The following is a 22,961-nucleotide window of genomic DNA, read 5'->3' as shown; positions in this document are numbered from 1 at the left end:
CACCATCATTTTCATCTCTGGTCTGTAGCCATCAGAAGTCTTGCTGCCTGTCACAGCCTTAACGCTGAATTTATGTCAGACATGAAATATTTTCCAAGTAAAGCAATCCCTTATACCCACATTCCACCATCATGTATGCAATACAGCCATCAGAGCTATTCACAGCAAAGTTTGACCTCGTTCACATTGTGGAGGGAGAAAAATGATTTAAAACACTTTGAAATTCTAATTGTCCCTTCCAGTAAGTACTGAAGGCATGAGTACAACCTCCCTGATAGCTAACTGGAGGAGGATCAGCCTTACAACCAACACAGCAGTGGCACAGACACACCATGTAACAGCCAATTTACAAGCCAAGAAAGTAAGGACAGGGTGCATGGGACTAGGTGGTCTCTTCAGCACAATGCTCATCGGTTCTAGACACCCAGGTCTGAGTTTGCTTGCTTCTAATACTGATGACAAATACCTTTCCCATCTTTTGATAACCAAGACTAATATCTTGTCAGCAGCCCAAGGAAATAAAAATATGCAAACCAGGACACTGCTACTTTTTACGAGACTAAGAGATCTTGCTCAAGAACTGGACAACTGATGCTATACATAAACTTCACAGTTCAAAGTCAAGGTCACCCATGTGGCTATTACTGTTTCATCTCACTGAGAAAATTCTCTATCTGAAAAAAAAAATAAAAATTAGTCCAGATGGATACCAGAGGGGCAAACAGACAGCCAACAGAGAAATAAGTTGTCTCTTTTTGTTGTAATATTGCGAGCTCTAATACACAATCTCTTCTTTAAATACCACATTGAGAGCTTGGTTTAACCAGACGTACGTACATACTTTTTTGCAAGTTCATAGATCAAATACTTTTTGGATAGGTACTGTATGCTTTTGTCCAGAAGGCTATTGGAGAGGCAGCCACCGGCCAACACAAGTCAGACATCACCTCCATACAGATGGCAATGGTTGAACGAGGTTACAGAACTTCAGAAAAATAAAATAGAAGTGAAGCTTATAATTTCATTCAGTTACAGCAACAACCACGCCCACGAGGACCACCAAGAACAAGAACAAATGAAGACAAGGAGCACTCCAAGAACATTCTGCCAAGATTTGCTCCATGGGGCTGACATCTTAATTTTTCTTTCTTTCTAATGGCAGTAGTGTTTTACGACCTATTTTCACGTGACCCAACCAGAGTAGCTATACACAAGCTTCACAGCAGAAATAATTCTTAGCTACTGTACTGAAAAAGATCAGTTTGATTCTGAGATCTAAACCAGAACTTCATTAACTGACAAAAAGACACCAGTAAAACCCAACAAGTATTAAAATAGGTTTCAATTTTGATGCATATCTTCCTCTTCAATAGTGTCACACCAAAATCAATACAGTAATTACAGAAAACAATAAAAATCAGCCTGGGCTCCATCACACTGTGAAGAACCATTAATCTAACCGCCTGCCATCAAGAATGGCAGCAGTAAGCTTATCTTTATTTTCAGGAAACATTAACTTAATTATGAAACATATCTCAGCTTAATTTATAATCCTAGTTGGCTATCTATACCTAGATTAGATAGGGCAGATACCTTTCATCATCAACAACTCTCCATCAGTTTCCTTCCGGGTCCATGCACCCCGTCACACTGTTCATAAAAAATCAGCCCCATTTCAAACAGCCACCTCGTAATCAGCCATTCCAAAAAAAAAAAAAAAATGCACTTGCTTCAATTATGAGGTATCTGAAGCAGCAACGCTGCTGAGAACGGTGTGCTGAGGGCCAGGAGGCAGTGCTAGAAGCAGAGCCACGTTCCCAATATCAGGTAATCGCTCTCCTCATTTAGGTCAGGGGAATCATCTCAGCCACATATTGTCAGCTTGCTATTTTTGTCTAGACGAGCTTTCACACTGAGCAAAGAGACTATGCTTCTGTGCTTTCTGGTTATTTGTTACTTATTTATCCAAATAATCTTTACAAAGACAATGCCAATTCCAACACTTAAAACCTTACACTGGTCGGACCATCTGTTTCTTGACTTGGAAGGGGAGAGAAGACTATGAATAAAAGCACCTTCCCCCATCCTTTTATATGAATCCAAAGCAGACAAAAATGCTGAGGCCTTAACCTTGCAATGAAAAAAAATTGTATTTTGCTGCATTTATCATACAGCTTCTGTTTCCTCCTACGTGCTGCTATAAAGCACATTTAAAGCAAGGAAATTAGCGATAATGAAAATATCTCAAGAATTTGCCCAAGAAAATTACTTTTCAAAAGCCAACTTATTACTTCTATGGAATTTGTCATTTTTGTTTGTTTTGTAGTTAAACAGGTTCTGTAAAAGCTCTAAGTAAAAACCAGGAGAAGAGCAAGTGGAAGAGAAGAAGGAACCTGCTGGGAAAAACAAGCAAGCCTAACAACAGAGAAAGGTTTGGAAGGGCACAAGACAATTGCTGTCTGGAACAAACTGAGTTTCTGATGGCCTGCACACAAAGCAGAGTTTAAGAGGAAGATGTCACTCTTCTCATGAAAGGACAGCCCATGACCAGAGAATTATGAAGTTACCTGTTTCAGGCTGGGGCTCCACCTTCTCCTTCTTGTTGATAAATCCAGCAGTCAGGAGCTATCCATCCCACAGGGTCAGAGCCCATTTCTGCAGCAGAAATCCAGACTTCCCACCATCTCCAGCAGGCCTCCAACCTGGGGCCATATTATCCACCCCGCTGAATTTCAAAGCCACAAGAGGCTGTTAGGAGAAATTGCTGGTAATATTGAGGATCCTGTTTCTTTGAGTGATTAACAAGCTCTTCCCACACAGAAGAGTGAAAACTAAGCTCAGCTGAGTTAAAAGGAAGATTTGCTATCAACTACGATAGGAAGAGAATTTCATTTTGTTTCTCAGTCTGGTACTGCTGCTTTCGAAAAAGAAATATAATCAGGAAAAACTGTTCTCTCTAAACTGCCTCTCCTCATCCCTGAAAATAGGAATCAAATAAATTCAAAGCATGTTTATTAGAAGATCTTAAAAGGACGGCCTTTTGCAAATTGGGCTCTGAGGCCTTGCTTCCACCTGTTCAAACCACCCTATTTAAAGCCGACCGCTTACAAAGCGAGCGACTGGACCCGTTTTCCCCCAGTTTCACAGACTGCAATGCAGGAGCTCAATAGCATCTAGGAGGTTAAAAACATGTTTTCCATACACTTCTCTGCAACAACAATGAGGGCAGTGCAGAGCTAACCCAGGGCTGAACAGCAAAACAGTCATATCTGCAAACGTGCACATTCTTGGCTACGGCTGTTTACAGGTTTGTGATTCATAATTAATACCCCCAGTGAAAACAACTACTCGTGTCCGAAAGCCCTAAAGCCACACCGAGCTAATTACTAATAAAAGCCCTACAGTCTCCGTTAAGCTGTGGGAACGTAACCAGGCCCAGCAAATAGTGCCACAGCGAGCAAAGTTTCAACACTCTGGGAACTCTTTGATAAAAACCATCTAGTTTCCCTCTTCCCCTTTCCTTCCTCCACAAAAATAAAACACCTTGTTCCCTAACACAACACGTGAGAACGAATGTGAAGAGACAGCCCAAGCAGGAATAACAAAAACTAAAAACACCCAGCAAAAAATTCAAGGCAGAACTAGAGAGCTTCAGCGCAATCACAACCCGTACTCAGGCTCAGGAAGAAAGGATGACAGACTGTGTGCAGTTGAAGTCTGTTTTTTTGGTAGCAAAGAGGCTGTCCTGGTAGCAAAGAAGCATAACGCAGACCTCCAGATATGCTTTTCCTCAGCTTCTCTTCTACTTATAACTGAAAATGCAGTTTGGTTTTTAAGGATCAGTATGGATAAGAGTTTCAACTCACTGTTTGCAGAGATTAATATCTTTGCAATACCTCTGACTAGAGGTACTTGTGAAACTGGGAATAACGGTGCCAGGACAATGCTCTGCTACCATCAGATCTTGAAGATCATCTTCATTTTCCTGCTGGCTTGTGTGCGGCCACTGCCAAGCAGTGAATGCTACACTGGGAAGCAGCACTGCTCCTGAGGGCTCGGAGGGGATCCAGTACCACCACACAGAGTTTCTTGGGTGGGTGAAGAAAAGGAGGCAGGAAATAAAGCCAGCAGCCTTAATTCCTTGAAAAAAAATAAAATTAAAAAAAAAAATAAAGTGATTCACAAGAGTGAGTGTTTGGACATGCGACAGGAAGAACAGACCAGATGTGATTAATGAGTATTCACGGAGCTGTTTCCTTTTAAACAACAGGTCCTTAAGCATAACGTAGGTTGAGTGACTTTCAGAAATCCTCTTATTTATAGAAAAATACCTTATTTTTGACATTTAAGAAGCTAATCTTGTCCACTGTAGCATTAGGACTTTTTGATTTTCTTTTAATCAGGAAGTGTTTTGTGAACTGGGTTGTCAAAACTGCTACGCTTAAGACAAATCACGGCCACTGCAGTTCTGACTGAAAGGTATCCTAGCGTAATAACCCTATGTCTGAGACCAGATCTGACCCTCTACTGAAGGAAGAGCTCATGGGAATGTAGAACAAAGAGAAGGTAGGACTCTTGTCTTGGACATCTTGTTGCTACATTCTCTCCTGCTTAACATTTAAGTATCCACACAAGCCTGTTGCTCATTAACCAATGAAAAACAGAAAAGAAAGGGTTGCTCATTTCCCAAGAATGAAAGAATATCCAGCTTCGCAAGTGTAAAGTCAACAACCCCTCTTCAGCAAACAAGGATGCCCGCAGCAGAAGGCAACAAAGCATTTTGACGCAGCTCCCACACCGACTGCATTTAGACGCCACGTGTGGGAAGTCATACATCCAAAATCATCAGGGTGGAGATTCATCACCTCCTTTCTCTTGTGCACAATCTTACAATAAGATCAGTATTGACTTTGCTTTCAAGTCAGACAAAAATTCAGACCATCTCCGGGCTCCTAAGCAACCGTGGCCACAACAGCCAGTCTCCTAGCTGCCGGGAACACAGGCCACTCCTGTGCACAGGCTTTTGTCACAGCAGCTCTTCAGCCTGGCTGGAAAAGAAGGTGAGGAGTTCTTGCTGTACTTCAGGGACCAGAAAGGCAGACAAAAAGGTGTCTTTTGTGATGTGGGATATCAAAGGAGGATTAATTTGCAAGTTACCGCAGCAGAATATGATCCAGCTCACAACCCCAGCCCACTCCAAAACATGTGCACAACTGGCAAACTCTCTCCAAGAGGTTTGAAAGAGCTGAAGTCTGGAACCAGTGAGAATCTTCCAAAATCCCTGCTCCAGAGTGCTGCAAATAGATCGAGTCTTAACACATTCCTCAGCACTGACCTTCCCACTGAAGCCTCACAGCAATTCTCTGCTGCAGAGAAGCTGTGAAATCACCCAGAGAGCATCCTACCGAGAGAAGCGTACCAGGTTCCCTCCCTCACCTTCCTACCCAATACGAGTTTGCAGGCAGTGCTTCCCTGTGCAGCAGTGAGGCCACAAAGAAACCTTATAGGGTAAAGAAAAGGAATAAATAGTTAAAGAGGGTCAGTTTCCCCTACTCATCCCTTATCAATAGTCAAGCTGTAAGTTAAGGAGAGGCATCCTTAACCTGCGGGGTTAACTGCTAGGCCTCCTCCATCCTGAACTCTAGTAATTATCACGTGAACTCATTCTTTCACATCCCAGACACCAGCAGCAGTCACCACTCAAATTAAGGCTGCTTTGCTTTTCATGGCCAAATCATCACCTTGCTCTGCTTGAGGGATTTCACCTGAAGGAGGTGAACAAGTCTGACAAATTGGTGACACTGCTACAGACAAAACACAGAGGAACACAAATCAACAAAAAATCCTTATTATCCTTAAGTACGTTCAGCTATAGTTAGACTATTTTTCCCTCAGATTAGCTTCACTACTTAGCATATTTTATAATAGGAATAATTATTGGTTGATGAGGACCTTGAAGACTATCTATCAAGTTCAATGTATTTGGCAGAAAAAAAAAAATGTGGACTCTACTTAAGAAGCCTGATTTTTCAGCAGCACCCACCAAAAATTAAGGCATACGTTGTGTGCTGTACTTTATTCCCAGACTGAAGAACAGAAGTGGGAGTCACGTCACATTATTTTGGGGATGAAGTTTGCAGAGCAAGAGCATCTTCTTCACTCCTTACAGGAGGTCTGAGTGGCTGTGCAAGCGTGGGGGCAGAAGCTAGCCCTGTCAGATCCATGGGTAGGCTGGCTGTTTGCACATACAATTCCATGAAAATCCTTCAGCATGAGTGGCCCCCTCCTACCACACCCCAAATTCAGTGCCAATAACTGAATTCATGCAAGCTGTTTTACAGCACAGGAACTGTACATTCTCCATCCTTTCCTGCCTTCAATAAGCAGGTGTCTTCCAAGTAATTCCCCAGCTCCTGCAACCTGCATTTTCACTCGCTGTTCCATCCTTTATTAAGGATTAAAGGTGAATTCAAAACCTGCAATATTTATTAACACTTCCAATTAGGCCTATCTTGGAGTTTTGCCAGTGTCCTAGGTAAGCAACCTGACTCAAACTCTGAATTCCTCTGTTTTAAGCAGAATTTTTTTTTATTTATAGCCACTATATCAATTTTATCTGATGATTTACAGAAATCACGTCTGAGTCATCTCTGTGGAACTCAAACTCAGCATCTATGTTATCAGCTTTGATGTTGCAAAATAAGGAGGGTTGAATTAGTAGGGTCAGCACTAGCAAAGGAGACTACAAAGATGCTTTCTAGCATGGGAACAATTTCAAAGGTGCATTTATGCCTAACAAAGTATAAAGTTGCATCATTTTATAGCCACTGAAGAATTTCTAGCAATGATGAGTCAAAGAACGATTGCCCTGAAGGAACAGGATTCCAAGTATTTGCCATTACAGAAGAACAAGCACTTTATTCCTCATCAGCAGCCTTTCACTCAAGTTTGAGGTAGTTTCTCAACTTTTCTCACATGCATTAACAGCTGTGAAAAAGGCAAGTTGTTTTTTAAGCTTTCACTTTGCCACACAGTTAAGTCATACAGAAACTACTTGCACCGTGCAGGACGCAAACATGCAAAATGCACTTCATCCTCACTCAGAGCTCTGTAGGGTCTAAGGAAACAGCGTTAACTTGCATCGTTATCACTAATTATACACTGAATCCAATAACCTGGAACACTGGTGGTTGGATTTTTTCCAGGAGAGCTTTGCAAATAGGAAAAAAACAGAAGTAGTGTCCCCTCACAGCAACAGATGGTACAGTACCACAACCATTTCAATGGGCAGCTGCAAGTTTAAACAAAGCATCCTTGTCTTGACACCAGTATTTTGTCATCCAGGACAACCAAACCTTGAGGTGCATCATTCATGCTGCCTGCATCTGAGCCCAAAGGCCTTTCCCAGCAGCATCTCTGATTACTACACAACGTAGTAGTAACCAACTAACTTCCATCTTCTCTGCACAGAGATCTCTCTTGATCTGTTTCCAAATGAGGCAAGTTCCATCACAGAAGAGGGGACACATGCTCCGCAGGGCAATTTCAGCTGGGGATCCCTAGATGGCCAGCTAGCCCCAGTTAACCAAGGAACACCTCAGATCTAACACAAAAGCAGCTTTTAACAGAGTTTAGGAGGAATGAATTTTAGAGCACACCTGTTCAAAGTAGAGAAGGAACCGTTTGTTGGGAGGTCTAGGTTACACACATCTTTTAATTTCAGGTATGACCAAGTGATTGCAAAGGCATCGGCAGTCTCAGCCTGCGTGGACCACCGCAGAGGAGAACGAAGCCATGCAAGGCCAGGGCTGCTTAGATCTCTCCAGCAGAAGAAAGGTGTGTCAACAAAACTCCACAGCCACAGGGACAGCTGACAAGGACAAGAAGTGCAAGAATGGACACCAGATCTCCACGGACTGTCAGGAGAAGATAGTCAGATCTAGACAAACAGCCTCCAGACTACACCCAGGTCAGCGCTACCCAGCAGGAGCCAAGGGAGGTTGAGACACTGAGATAATCTCACCCCTGCCTTAAAAGGAATGGAATTAATGACCACCAGCATGAAGACCATAGCTTTGTGAGAGGTCAGACATGATTCCTGCCAAGCAAAGGACCCTGTCCTTTAAGAGACATCAACATCATCACATGAAGCTTCCCAACCATCTCTCTGCTGTAAAAAGCCCCAGTTCCCATGGGGTTCTCAACTCAAATAAAAGTCATACATGGAATGACACCTCCAGTCTCCTCTGGAAGGTCAGCTGAACTGGCCACCAACATGAAGAAAGAAGAGGACACTATCCTCAGTGTCACTGCTTGGCCCAGCAACCCTAGAAGGACCTAGCTCCTTCTCAGCAATGCAAGAAGGAAACATTTCTCTAACCCCCAAGATAGTCTTCATGCTGAGACCACACAGACAGAAGCGCAGACTAAAATAAAGAACAGGAAAATGCCGCTTCTCATTTCACCTTAAATCACGTTGTTCTAAACACAAAAAAAAACACCTTGTTTGGGTTTTGCACGTAGTTTTCCAGCTATGTAACTATCTGAACTCAGAGCAGCTGCTGAACCTGCAGGCTCGAGAGCTGAGAACGCACCCACCTGAAGGACATCCTTGACTTCCAGGGCTGTTTGCCACCATACTGTGCCCTTTGCAGCATGACTTATGACGTTTACTGGATATGTGCCTATTCAGAAAAAGGTTTTGCTTACCCAACAAAGCACCTTTATAAAAATAACCTGAAGGGCAACAAACGAGTTGGATTCCTTTGAACCAGCAGATGCTGGTTCTGCACGCAGTGCATGATCCCTACAGATCTCCATGCTAAGAGCAACAGCAGAGAGCACACACTATATTTTTCATAGACAAGAAGAACTTAAAGTCAGAAAGTACTATTAATTGCTATTACGTACCAGAACTGGATGAAGCACTAGGTTAAAAATATCTCTGAAGAAACTACAGTAGAACCGATACATAACCCAACTATCAAGTCTAGTTATTTATCTTTAAAACCCACATTTTCAGTAGCTGCATGTATTCCCTAGCCTGTAAAAACCAACAAGTTCCTCAGGATAACAGGTTCTGTCTATTTTAGATAAAGGTTTATCAAACTAGATTGTGTCTGCGTCCTCATAGGATATCTCCTGACCTCTCCCAATCTACCTTCTCCAGAACTTTAACACCCAAAGTAAAAAGCATACTTCCCATCTCGTTGAATTTAGAAGTCCAGAGGTCCCACCCTGGCAAGTATTTGAAGAAAAATGCCTCTTCAGACCAGAGAGACTGCAGGAAGGGAATACAGCTCCCAAGCTCAGTGGTAGTGATGGGATGCAGAGGGTAATTCCACCCCGAGTCTTTCTATCAGCTAAATTCAGACTGCAAAAACGACACATAGTGAGAGAAGTCAGGGCTGAAAGGAAACATAACACAGAGGAAAACCCTAGGAGTAGATGGTCTTTAAGATCCCTTCCTACCCAAACCATTCTATGATACTACGATTCGTCCCCCACTGTCAGGATTCAAGACGATTTTGATGTAGGAAGTGCCTTTTGTTACAAGTTGTGGAAGTCACCTAGAAATCCCTAAGGCTCTAACTACACAATTGCAATACAAGCCATTTGGAGGATTAAGGCAGGCAAATACATAAAGGGATTTTTAGAGCTCATACTGTAAGAGCCTCCTTTTGCAAGCATCCACAAGCACAGCACCTAAATAACTTGCATAAAGCCTCCATCACTGTGTGAACAAACCCAGCTTATCTTAGTTTCAGCCACGAGCTCTACTTGGCTATGAATTACCATGCTTCAGTATGCAGACTGCCTGAATTAAAAAGAACCAAAGTCTGTTTCTTTCGTCAGTTTCTAATTAATGACTACAGATAAAACAGATGGAGAGCAGGTTTTATCTTCATGCTGTGTCGGTCCCCCTCTGGTGAAGGCAACATAAGAAAATTCCTTTGACAAGCTAACTGAACAGACAGGGTACCTGGAGTTGCACTAGGATCTCTTTCCACTGGGGTATCTTCAACTGGAAGAGAAGGACCAAACACCACCAAAGCTGGCCAGAACACCAGCCCAACGCACACCATGGTCTTCTGCTCATGGACTGATGAGCCCACATCCCATGTCAGCAACTGTGCTGGCTTTCAGATGCCTCAGAACAGACATCTAAGAATCTGGCAAAGTGGAAGCTCTTTTAATTAGACTTCATGTTGAGCAAAGTCACTTCGCTGATGTCTCTGTTTTCAATTTAGTGGAGGTAGCAGACCTTGGCCTTGCTGCACTGCTGGCTATTGCTCTTCTGGCAGTGAAGGGATCACTAAATAGATGTCAGTCTTTAACACCTTTCTGCCTCACTGTGGGCATGTATTCATTTTCACCTGAAAAAAAAATCTATACAAAAACTGATGCCAAAAATAAATTAAATGAAAAATAAAAAAACACCAACAGGTAAGGCCTACCACCTCAACCCCACCCCAAGTGCTTTATAAAAATCTATAGATTGTCCCTTTCCAGACAGGAAAAGAGAGCCCCACTATCCAACTGGAATTAATAACGTAGTGTGGCACTGAACAAGGCAGCTTGCTCCAGGATGATCTATTTTGTAGGTTGCAGAAGTTCTGTCAATAGAAGACATCCTTAATTCAGTAGGCTTAAGTGATAGATGAAGCCTTTGCACGTCATTTCTTCTACACTGTTTTCAGCTTCATAAATTATCCCCTGTGCTGTGCAAAACATCTTTTTGAGAAACCCAGTGCAGTGCATCAGCTTTAAGGTACCAACATTTTTATGACTCAGCTGTAGTTTCAGTATTACAAATTAGACACCTGCAGGCATAAACAGCAGCGTTCTTGCCATCTACAGAAGTTACTGCTAATTAGGAGTTTTTATGAGTAGTTATTCAAGGCAGTTACTCCAACTGTCTGCATTTAGCTCCTACTTTCTTGTAACCCAAAGTTTTATGTAGTAATATTCTAGATTGTGCCTTTCTTTGAGACCTTCAGGATGTTTCAGTCATTTCATGATGCAACTGAACTATTGTCCACCATAAGTAAAGCAAGAAGTTGTTTGTGAAGAGCATTTTCTCCTTCTTAAATAGCAGTAGCAGAGCTTTCCCTGAAAATGTGGTGCCTTTATTGGCATACCAGACTACCAGAGACAACCAAAAAACTCACTTGTTGAAACCCTGGTCTTACACATCCACCACACTAAGTTTCTTTCCTAAATGTGCACGGATTACTTCCATGCTGTTTAAAATTCCATACTGCTTCCATTATCCCTATTTAAAATTCATTGCGAGTCTTCTTAGATTGCATTACTCTTTCTACAACACAACATTTGATAGATTAAAATGATTGCTATCTCATTTCCCTCTCCTCGAGGGATGGTGCATATGCCAGTTTCACACAACAGTTTTAATAATTCATCTAACAGTACAATGTTGTACTTTTCATGTTAGAAAACACGAGAAAACACTTGTGTTGATAGAGGAAAAAAGCACTTTTCCAGAAGAGATTCTCTGTAAACAGAACACACATCACTGAGCCAAATCTTCGCAAGCACCTTAAAGCCTAAGACAGCTACATTGCTCGTCTGCCTGCAGAATTCTAAAAAGCAGAGACCAGAAGAGTAAAAAGCAACTAGAAATCTTTTAGTGAAGCAATAAACTCACAACATACTCTTAGGACATCTGAATTCCTGTGCTAGGACTTCCAAAGGCAGAATTATTTAAGCCATTAGTGTGGGGGGTGAAAAAGAACTAACCTCACTGTGCCATTTGTCTAATCCTGAACCTTCGGAGTACAGGGTACTGACTGTTTTGGCATGTTATCTCCCAAGAGGAAAAGCAAAGGGAGGAAAATTGATTTGCTCTGTCATGCACAATGAAGCAACTGCTCATCTCAGGCAGTCGCATTCTATTATGCTCTTGCTATCGAAGTGTAATGCTGCATTTGCAGGACGAAGACAACCCTCATGCACTACTTTAAGGAGCTCAGAGACTCAGAGTCTTTGGTCGTATGTTTAAGTGTCCAATTTAAGCCATGAAAAGACAATACAGAAGGCAATGAAAGCATTTTGGAAATCGAAAAGCATCTCCTCTCTAATCAAAGGCAGATTAAAGTGATGTTTCAGGGCCAGACTACAACGTCTAAAAGTTTGCCTTTGAAGAGGACAAAGTAAGGACAATCCAGAGCTCAGGAGGAATGCAGGGGTCAGACTACACCGTTCCAGCCTGACATCTGCATCTTCAGCAGCCACCACTGACTCAAGATGACTTTGAGAGATACAAAAGGTTTTGCCAAATACATTCACTGGTGATTCAGCCCATGGCTTTCCTGACCCTTCTGGGACATGACTGCCATCCACCCCAGTGATGCATGCCCCTGAAGCTGCAGGGACAGGGCCCAAGCTCCTCAGCAGCAAAGGCTTTAGGTGCTAAAATGACACACAGATGACCTTCACAAGCCACACAAGAACCCTGCAGTTGCAGCACACGGATTGCCAGATCAGATCGGTTTGTTTCTAGCACGGCCACACACACTGCTTCCAACCAGCCTCTGACCAGGCAAGTAACATTTCTCTTAATTTTAAGCAAAGTGATATAAAATATTTGCAATGACTTCAAGTCCTCCCATCATCTGTCTGCAAGGAAAAACCCTAATGAATTTGCCACGTTGCTGTCACGAAGAGGAAAGCTGGGGCAAGGTGTGCTCTGCCAAGGTGTGCTCACCTGGCTTTAGCACTTGGAGGGCCTTCAGCAGGCCTCTGCTCTGCCTAAGCCCTTGACCTACAAGCCCTTAATTCCCTAAATTGGGACAGCCAGCCTGGAGTTAACAATGCCTTTGGCCAGCACGGAGACAGCTTTGGCTGTTACATCTCCCCATTCTAAAATATTTCCATGACATTACTCAGTTATTTCTGCTCCTAGCCATGAAAATAAATACGAGGCTGATCTCATTAAAATCTCCCCAAGCCTTTGATGTAATTTTAATATATTACCACACTGCTGTTCCTACAGCTCTCTTGGGCTGAAGTGACACAGTTTTCCGACCGCTCTACCCAAAGCAGGCTGTAACGCAGGTTGACGTGACTCAGCTTCTCCCTCTGCACCGCTTGGCTGGGAGGGGAAACAAAGCAGGGAGATTTTTTGGGGGATGTTTTAATTCCCGATGCAGGCAGCCTTCCCTGCTTAACATTCACTACTACATTGTCTCCTGGGGAATAAGAGCTGCAGGTGCCTTCCTGAAGAGGTGCGAGCTGGTGATGCAAGAGCTGAAGCCCTGCTGCTGAGCTGCTCTTTGCCAGCTTTGCACAGTGCCCTCCTGCCGCCAGCCTTCTCACACCCCCTGCAGCTCTCAAAAGCATCACAGTCACCCTCTTCCCTCAGAGGAGAGGCATGGGACCGCAGCAAGGTATGAATAGCAATGCTATTTGCCATTTAAAGGTAACACAGTTGGAACTAACCATCCCCTCTTGCTTCAGCTTAAGGTAAATATGATGCTGAATGAACACTGTGGCTCTCAGCCTCTCCAATTCAGTCAGTTTTTGCTTTCTGCTTTGCGTGCTCTGAAACACAACACATCCACAGTTGATTTTTCAGAAAACTTCCAACATAAGAAAACAATTAAAAACTCTGCTGGGATTTAACTGCTCCTAAGTTGCAGTTCTCACCTGTCTCTTGCAAAACATCTATCTTAAAATTACCATCTCTCTTCAAAACGAAGGCATGCTACCGAGGATGCCTAGGCTACCCAATATCCCATCAGGAAGTTCAGGTGAAAACCATGCTAAAGCACAAAATACAGTTGTGGGATGGCAAAGAATAATAAAAATCACAGGAAAATACCACTGGTGAAGCAACAACTTTCAGAGATGGAAAAAAGGTCAGAAAAAGCTGACTAGCACGCAAGCTTACAAAGTCACACATTGCAGTGCCACCCAGAAAGTGTGAGTTTTGGCAAAAAAGTACATTTACAGAACTGGTCTGACAGACTAAACAGCATCACAATGCACATTTTCTTCTCCAGCTACAAGTGAGAAATGCTGTGTCTGTTCAGTTCTCTTGATGTCCCATCTTGCCAGGCAGTCCAGCGGTTGTCAGCATGGGACATTGCACCCCTCTAATTCTACCCCGTGGCTTGACAGTGGCCTGTTCTTCAGTTAAGCTGCCTCAGTTCCTTTTTCTGCAAGGAAAGTGATTAATATTGCATGACCGTAATTCCTGGCTCTCCGTCTTGCAGCTTTGTACAGTCAATCTTTGCAGCAGTTCAATATCGATGCTGTTTCTGATCACCAGTCCGTGTGAAGAGCAGCTTAGTTGGTTATCTGTCCCACATTTTTCAAAGACTTTGGGATTATTTCCTTAGGCTTCTGTTCTGTGATTGGAAGCAGTAAAGCCTCCGAATCATCGAGATAGAAAAAGATTCTAGCCCTGAGAAGCGGTAACCACATCCCTTTATTCCTTTTGGTCTCTGTGAATAAACAGTCAGCAGAAAGTTGAGTTTAGGTAGAAGAGCTTTATACAATGCCTTCGACACACGGCCCAGTAATGCAAATTTTAGCCCCGATGTGAGATCTCAGAAAGGTTTTGTTTAGACACAGGCCTCTTCAAGCGGTGATCACATCATCTGAAGGAAATTATGAGCCAGTATAGGGTCTTCAGACTCAAGACACCGTTCACCCTCACTTCTGAACCAAGTACTCTAGACAAATACCCAGGCCCTTACAAATGTATTTTCCTACTTAGAATTGTGGCAGTGATCCCCTCATAATATTTTTTTCTTAAATAAAAAAAAAAAATACAGAAAATAACTTTGTACAAACAGCATGAATCAGAACAAAGTACCCACTTACACTTCTCAGCCTTTTCAGTCTGCTCAAAAGCATTCAGCAGGCTTTCTCTGGACCACACTCCCAACGCTTTCTCAGGCTTTAGCCTCTTGTTATTTCTCCTGCCATGCCCTCCACCTTACTCCTCCCCTGCTTTTCTGCTCCAACTGAGAGACAAATACTCACAAAAATAACCAATGAAATCTATATTCTGCATGTTGTAAGCAGAGACGTGATATTGTGGAGAGGAATCTGTTTGCCATTTCTCTTGGATTCAGAAAAATGTCCTTCCTTTCATCACTCCACCCCAGCCCCCTAAATGATCCTACAAGGCTGGTCAAGAAGAACTGTACAGAAAATTTTGCAGGCAAGAAGGTTCATCCAGCAGCACCGAGGTGAAAAAGCTGCAAATGAGTCACATTTTGCAAACCTAGGCTCTCTGCTCCTGGTAGGCAGAGGAGCATCTTCCACACAGCAGTGAAACTGGAAACCTAAAGCAAGGAGAAACAGACGAGCAGCGGCCCTAGGACATGAGGGCAAGAGCTCATTAACATCTCCGATAACGACCCTCTGAGGTGCAGGATGGGAACAAGTCGTTACTCCCTACCTGCCCTATTCCACATCTCCCCACCCAAGGAGCTGATTAACTCTCCCTTGGAAAGGCAGAAACCCCCGTAAGGCAGGGAACGAGCTGGGGGAGGGACAAGTGAGGAAAAACCAGGTGGGTAGAGCCAAGCGGCCTACACGCGGCTGAGCTGAAGGTACAAGTTTTAATTTTGCTTCCACGGATTTTAACAGCAGCGAGAGCCAGGGCTTACTCAATTGGGATTCCTAAAAATAGCACTTGCCTAAGTAACCACACAGGACCACATGGGGCTCTATTTTCCTTAACTAGCTTTTGATCTAATGGAATTCTTCAGTTAAGTAAAAGAAGAAACAGGGTCTTTGTGGTGAAAGCACATGACCAGGCGTTAGGAGAACTTGCTGCTGCTCTAAACTGCTACAGATCTGGCATTTAGTTTTCCACGCAGCACAATGTAGCTCCAATTATGCTTCCACCTGAGTCCAAAACCTGTGACTACACATCAAAGCGGATGCGCCCATGCCAGCTTCGCTCCTTCCAGCGAGCGAGCCAGCTGCAGCTTGCATGGAGCTCTGGCTAAATAATACCCATCCACAAGGCAGACAGGCACCCAAACAATTATCCTGGTCACACTCTGCACCGCCATAGCTATGCTGGTTGCAGCAGAGCTGATGTAAAAGCTTTGTGTGCATCTGAGCATATTGCATTGATCCTTCTACAACCTGTTGTAGCGCTGAGCTTCGTACTTGCCTCCAAGTGCAAATCAGCTTCCTTACAGAGGTACAGCACAGGTCACGAAGTACGGGTAAGATGTTCCTCCATCCTCTAAAGGTGATATTTCGCTGCAGTATTCGAGCAAAGTTATTGCACTCAGCATGCGAAAGCAGAGCAGCCGCTCGGTGAGGTTGGAAAGTGCAAGAGCGGAGCGGAAGCAACATGCTGGTATTTCAAACAGTCAACAAACAAGTAACCTGGTAAGACCTCTGAGACCTTGACCAGGATAGACAGGCTCTGCCCTGCCCGAACCGGCTGCTCTCCCGGGTTTGCAGAACCCCACCACTTTCCCACAGCAGGGAGAGGCTCAGCCTCTTCCTTCCACCCTGCGACCTGCTGGCTGAGCCTGGGGTGCTCCCCAAAAGCTGCCACAGCCCTGCAGCAGGGGCTGGGAGTCTCCACCAGAGCAGTTTAAGCAGAAGAGACCAGACAGCAAGACAGGAGCTGGAGGAGAGCGCAGCACCAAGTTAACCCCATCTGTGGCTGACGGGAAAGCGAGCCAAGGCTAGCACAAAAGCAGGAGACACTTCAGCAGCCACGCTGCAAAGACGGGGCATAACACACCTGACAATACACTTAAACAATGCAAAACATCCTTTCCAACGCCTGCAGCAAATCAGCTCATATCCTAAAGATCTAACACACACAGGCCCAGAAGCGCTTGCCAAGTTGTCAACATGGCCTTTGATATCAAAAAGCTTTGAAAGCCCTGCCTTAAAGGCCAACACTTGTTTCTCCACCCATATTTGAAATGCAAGATGCCTGAAAGCTATAGAACTATTTTAACATTGAACATGCAGGAGTCCACACCGCAGAGCAGACACGTTCACTGGGAACTGCAGTTGGAAAACTAACAAGTCCCCTACTGCTACAATAACCCTAGCTGCGTAACGCAAGGCTTGCCAGCGATTGCAGGAAACTCAAGTGTTTCTAGCGCTTTCTGTGATCTCCGTTAAGTGACCAGCCCAAGGAGCACCTTATTTACGCTTACATTAAGTGCTAGAATATCGAGGGATGCAGGGCAGGAAGGATAAATTACCTTTTTTTTTTTTTAAATAAGAAAAAACTTCACTCAAGTTGTACACCAAATTGAGGCCTTGTGAGTTTGTTTTCTGCAGACGGACAGGGGAAAAAAAAAAGTCAGTAGAAAGTTATTTCCCTGTATGTCAACCAAAAACCCGAGCATCCCACCTCGCAGCTCATGCGTGACAGCTAGCAGAGGGGCACTTCATGCATTTTTTTTTAATCTAGATATAATCCATTCTCTCTGTTATACCCTGAAGAAGAAATATAAGGGAAATGTTGTCATAATAGTCATTTTCCGAAGTCAGAGGACACCGTCTTTAACCCCACACTTTTCATGCTCCCAGCTGGTCGCGCTGTGTCCCGGCTCCTCCTCAGCACGTCCTGGGAGGACCCCGCAACGTGCCACAAGCCACTGGCTCATACCAGGATGAGGCCCTGGGCTGCCATCCCTCAAATTTACAGCCCCAGAGCAGAGCCATGATTTCACTCCATTCACCAACTGCTCAGAACTCCCTTCTCCACCGACACGCACGAAACAGTCTCAGCACGTGTGCCAGTAGGAGCCCAGGCTTCCCCCTTCGGCACAGCAATCTGGGAGCTGTAAGACATGCATTAAGGCTGGTCTGATCCAGACTTTTACAAGCTTTACATTTCACACTGATGTTATCAGCTAGTAAATCAAACACACTGCAGGCAGAAGAATTTTTTTATATGCTTTCCTTATATGAGCTCCTCAGAACTGAGCGTTGTGTGTACCTTAATCATTTCCTGTCAGTCATCTTTCCAATTAAGATCTGCTCCTTCCTTCCTCCCTAATTTTTCCAGTATGTTACACAAAATTTAGCCGCTGACATGTTCCAACAGGGACAAGAGGAATGATCAGGAGAGATTAGAGCATGCCATGCATCAGCCAACTTCTCAAACAACCGACAAAGGCAACACCGAGCATCTTCAAAAGGAAAGGATTACAGAGACGGCAGCTCTCTTACGATGGTTGGTCCCACTTGTCAGTTGTCAGAAGTGTTTTAGGATTGCATTTAAAAGAAAAGGCGATGAAATCCCCAAACACAAGAGAACCGCCCCTAGATAACACTTCCTTTTTTTTTTGTTAATTCAAATCTAATCAAGGCTTCTTGTAGGGTCATCTTTAAAGTCTATCAAATGGTACTACGTGAGCTCTCTTTCTGGTTAAGCAGGGGCAGGATCACGAACAAAGCTAACACAAAGACAAAGCAAACAGTGCCCTATGGATTACTTTTGTAGGAATATTCAATACCATTAGCATCCCAGCTGTTTTTGCAGTCCTTGGGCACAGGAGTTTGTCAAAGGCTTCAGATCAAGAGCCTGTCATACGTATCTCTACGTCGAGTGTGCTATTTTAGGAGAGCAGCACCTACCAACCAACTCCAGATGAACAGCAAATGAACCATCCACTTGAACCACAAACAGAGTAGCTAGTGGTAGGTTTTGTTTTGAAAGAAAGATGCTACTGATTAGACATCAGCAAGAAGTCAAGTCGCAAGGCATTAACTAGTATGCTCTCGTTTTCCCACCAGCAACAGGATTCACAGATCCAAGTTTTATTGCTCAATAGCCACAGTTTCTGCCAAAAATCACAAGGGAGCCAGGGGGAGGGGATGGCAAATATGAAATGGGACAACAGCTGTCAAGGTAATTTGATAGCAGTTATGGCTTCTTGAACCAGTGGACACTCTTGAGAATGTGAGCCAAGGCCTCCAGGCATCCACAGAAAAGCCAAGTAAGATAAAGAGCTCGGTGAGAGAGCTGATACAGATGTCTGAGACGGAAGAAAGAACAAAGAAAGCCAAGGCCATCTAACTTCTAAGAACTTCAGTTTTCCAAACAACAACAACAAAAATTCAGCTTGAGTGTCCAAATCAGCCCTTCCAGCCATGAAGACAAACCATCTTTTGTTTGAAAAATGTTTGCAAGTTTTCCCAGTGCCCTTTCCAAAAACATCCCCAAGCTAATAACATCCAAACAGAAAACAGGAGTGACAAATGAACTGACAGATTAAGGGATCAATTTAATATTCTTCTGTAGCTTCAAGTCTAGCTAGGCTTCTACTACCAGCTTCTACTACCTGTATTGAGGTTCACACAAATTAAACTTATATCCTGCAAATCAATTCTTGAAAGACCAGTGTCCACGCTCAATATTTTCCTTGCTGCATGCATAACACAAGAAACATCCAAAGGAAATAGTTATCGCTGGAAAGCCTGACAAGTTCCACACTTTTAGTTTAGCCGCTCTGCTAAATGAACCATCACTTCGGCAATGAGTCACATCCTTCGCTGGAACAGCAAGGAGAAAGCTGATTTGCCCGTGTCTGTGGCACCTGTTTTATTGACATTAAATGGATCACTGAGATACACCGAAAGCACAAACAGCAAACCAGGGGCATGTTAGCTGTGGCAAGAGCAAAATCAGATATTTCAGTCCTTATTCAAATCATTAGGTTTTATTTCTTTTCCCTGATTTTCTATCAGAGCTTTCATTGTCTGTATTTGTGCTTTAACCTTCTCCCATGCATTGAACAACTGCAGTTCTCTCACTTTCCCTCCCTCTGGATTTCCCCTACCTTACCCCCATGCTCAGCCTTGTCTCAGTCTCGTAGGGAGTTGCAATAGCTGGAAAAGAAAATAGATGCAAACAGAAGCGTTCATTGCTTTGTTCAGTGTTACTATTAGCAGTCACTTGCTAAAAATGTCCAAGACACCGAGACATTATCACTGTGAAGACACATCCATGTGTCCACAATACAGATAGACCCTTCACAACGTACTCAGCATTTGGATGGACATGAATGCAGTCAGCTACCTATGTTAAAAACAGTTTATTCTGATGGAGAAAAGTCTCACATGGCTATTGGCTTCAAGAATTGCAAAGCTTTTTTTAAACAAAAACAAAAAAAAAAAACACACAAACAACAGTAATCTTAGGTTTCTAGTTTTAAATCAAACTAGAAACCTAATTTAATGTTCAATTTCTCCCCTAATAAGATCTTCAAACATCATTCCCAAGCATTGCAGCGTCCTTAGCTGACCCTGGAGGGACATCTACCACTATTTTTGTGAGCAGTCACTAAACTCAACCAACTTCACCACCCCAGGAGCTTCTGCCTTAAGTGCTGGTCCTGCAGAGGGGACGTCAAGACATGGGAACAAGCGGGTGGCTTCTGCAGGCTCCTGACCCTCACCCGTGCAGATGAGCAGACGAAGGGAATGCCCAGAATGACTGACTTGAAGCCAAACAGGTTCAACAGCCCTTCCCCACCTGAGGCAGCAGGCGATTTGCTTGGTATGTCACAGGTAAAAATGCGCCTGAGTGGGGGCAAGGGCAATGACCGAGTGCCACTTCAACAGGTTAGCAGCTCCGGGGTTGCGACACTCCCATCTCGACCTCGGGCGTCCTTCAGAGGCCGTTCGACCTACCCCACTTCACACCCTTCATCTCCCTGTTCCAACACAGGGTTAGGAATTCAGATTCTCAGCTCCTCCATCCCGTTCCTACCTTCCACGTCAAAGGAAATCCAGACGCAGGATGGAGCTAGACAGAGCAACATGATCCCAACAACGGCAAGGCTTCTTGCTAGCACAACACAATGGTGCCCTTGATTACGAGTCCAATACTGAACTTCTGTTCTAACAGACACTTTAATCAGGCATGGAAGTCATTAACGGAAGCACGGAGAGACGCAGCGATAAGGATATCAACAGGACACAGACTCCTTTAGCTGTGTCATGTACACGAGGCCAGCCTCGACCTTGAGGTATGCGTGGGCCCAGCACAATCACCCGAGAAGTGGCAGAACCCAGTCTCTGTAACGTACCCAAAAAAAGCAGGAGGGTGCCACGCACAGTGTTAACATGGACAACCCTAGAGAATCTCACCTACAGCTGACAAACAGCAGGCTGGGGGGCTGCTGTTTCCCCACGTCACGACAGCATGCACAGAATGAGGGGAAAAGCCCTGTTCGGCCACCCCTTTCATCCCAAATTTCACCAGCAGCGAGACCAGACTTGGATCTATGTCACAGCACCCCTCTTACCCAGACTGCTCAGGACTCCTTCAAAAGGATGGCAATTAAGAGCACTAATTGCCACAAGAGCAGCCAACCTGCCCATGGTACAAAACCATCTTTTCAGCTGGAACAGGCAAAGCTGAGACTTTCTTTCTCCTGGGAGAGCCAAGGTTTTTAGTTTTACTTTGGTTACCACCTTGTCACTTCTAAGAAGGGAGAGCTACTTGCACAGCCCTCAAGAGTGGAAATGTAAGCAATAACAACAGGCTTGACACTTAAACACTTGCCCACTAAGGTTTTCAGCCCAGCAAAACAGAAAAACATTTAGCGCACAATCCATCATAAACTGGATGTTACTTTAAAGCTGTCTGAAAACAAAAGCCAAGACACACGGGATAAAAGGGATAAATGGTGCCTCTGACACAGCAAGAAAACAAACAGACTAAAAACTTCTGGGTCAGTAAGGGGTTAGAAATCACTCGACAATGAACTTTACAGCAGTAATTTTAGTACCCATAAAGCTACACAGAATAAACCATTAACTACTAGGACATTCACCTTAACTCCTTGTCTAGTGGATGGCCTCATGTCACCTGTAGAGTCTCCTTGGCTCTCCCTGATTTTCTCCACCTTGTGCCATGCAGTGCCAGGAGTTCTGAGCACTGATTTTCAGAAAGGAGAAAGAAAATACTGAAGATATTGGCAGACAAAGACCTCAGGGCGAGAGAAACAAAAATCTGGGTCATTACAGGGACTGTGTCTACAGAAAGTTGCAATCATCACAAAAGAAAGCTATTACATGAAGATTAAACCCAATTCCTATTATGTATCTAAAATTACAGGGGAAAAGCAGAAACAGACTGGCTCCCATTAAACCATTCAGAAGATACAATGAAAGGGAACAAAAATTAGTCCTCGCTCTAGAGCAAAATAACTGAGGCACAAAGGGAAGGCATCACAGTCTGTATGCACTGCTCATCTCCTGAATTTCCTTGTGCTGTCCAAACACTTCCCCTTCAAGGGCAAGGCGCTCTTGGCTGCACTCCTCTAAAACACTACCAAAGAGGGTAACATGAATGTGAAACACGTGCTGATGGCAAACACCATGAACCTTGGCAAAATGGAGAGGTCTGCTTCTCATCCCAGGTGAAGGCAGCACAAACTCTTGCTCTGTAAGAAGACTCTTCCCCATCAGCCCCACCACCTGCTCCCTCGTGCATCAAACACTATCCCAAAAGTTTGTTTAGCCATTACGCACTCATGTAGCTTATGGACTCACGGTCTCTCCACATGATCCCTGCCAACTCTCTGTCAATTTGCTCGGAGCATAGTTATGCCCTTGATTTCCTTGAGTCATCTTCTGCTTTGGAGGAAACAGGAATAGGAAAAACAAAAGCTAAAGCATGCATTAGCTGAAGTCGTTATGAGGTTAACAAAAAAAATGTTTCTATCTGTAAAAACTCTTGCAGGTAGATATATCTTTAGGTTTTTCATGTCCTGACCACCCCCAAGCCCACAGAAAACACAGAGATGAGAATTTCTCTCGTTAGACTTGCTCATGAGCATTACGACAGCAAGAGCTCTCCCTGCTCCAAGAACTCCACGCTGCCTCTAGCTGTGGCAACACTTGTTTAAGCACAGTACACGCTCACTCCTTGCTCCAAGTGCTAGCTGCAGTGCTGGAGAGCACGGTTAAGATCGGCCACA

At 44.0% G+C, this 22,961-nt stretch overlaps 1 protein-coding gene across 7 annotated transcripts in view; it reads right to left on the bottom strand.

The window, feature by feature from the left end:
* CNNM2 (cyclin and CBS domain divalent metal cation transport mediator 2) overlaps nt 1-22,961 on the bottom strand; it is a 113,718-nt gene that overhangs the window by 77,530 nt on the left and 13,227 nt on the right. The window contains exon 2 of one of the 7 annotated variants that reach the window (XM_072039754.1): nt 11,397-14,468. The exons of the other annotated variants lie outside the window; for them this stretch is intronic. Coding sequence (XP_071895855.1) covers nt 14,311-14,468 — 158 coding nt within the window. The 3' untranslated portion in view covers nt 11,397-14,310. Of the gene's footprint in view, nt 1-11,396; nt 14,469-22,961 lie in introns of those variants that run through there. 7 annotated transcript variants of the gene reach the window in all.

Source organism: Anas platyrhynchos, chromosome 6, assembly GCF_047663525.1.
Source record: "Anas platyrhynchos isolate ZD024472 breed Pekin duck chromosome 6, IASCAAS_PekinDuck_T2T, whole genome shotgun sequence".
In the NCBI taxonomy this organism is placed as follows: Eukaryota; Metazoa; Chordata; class Aves; order Anseriformes; family Anatidae; genus Anas; species Anas platyrhynchos.
Note: the sequence above shows the minus strand (reverse complement) of the source record. Positions and strands in the feature narration are given on the sequence as shown.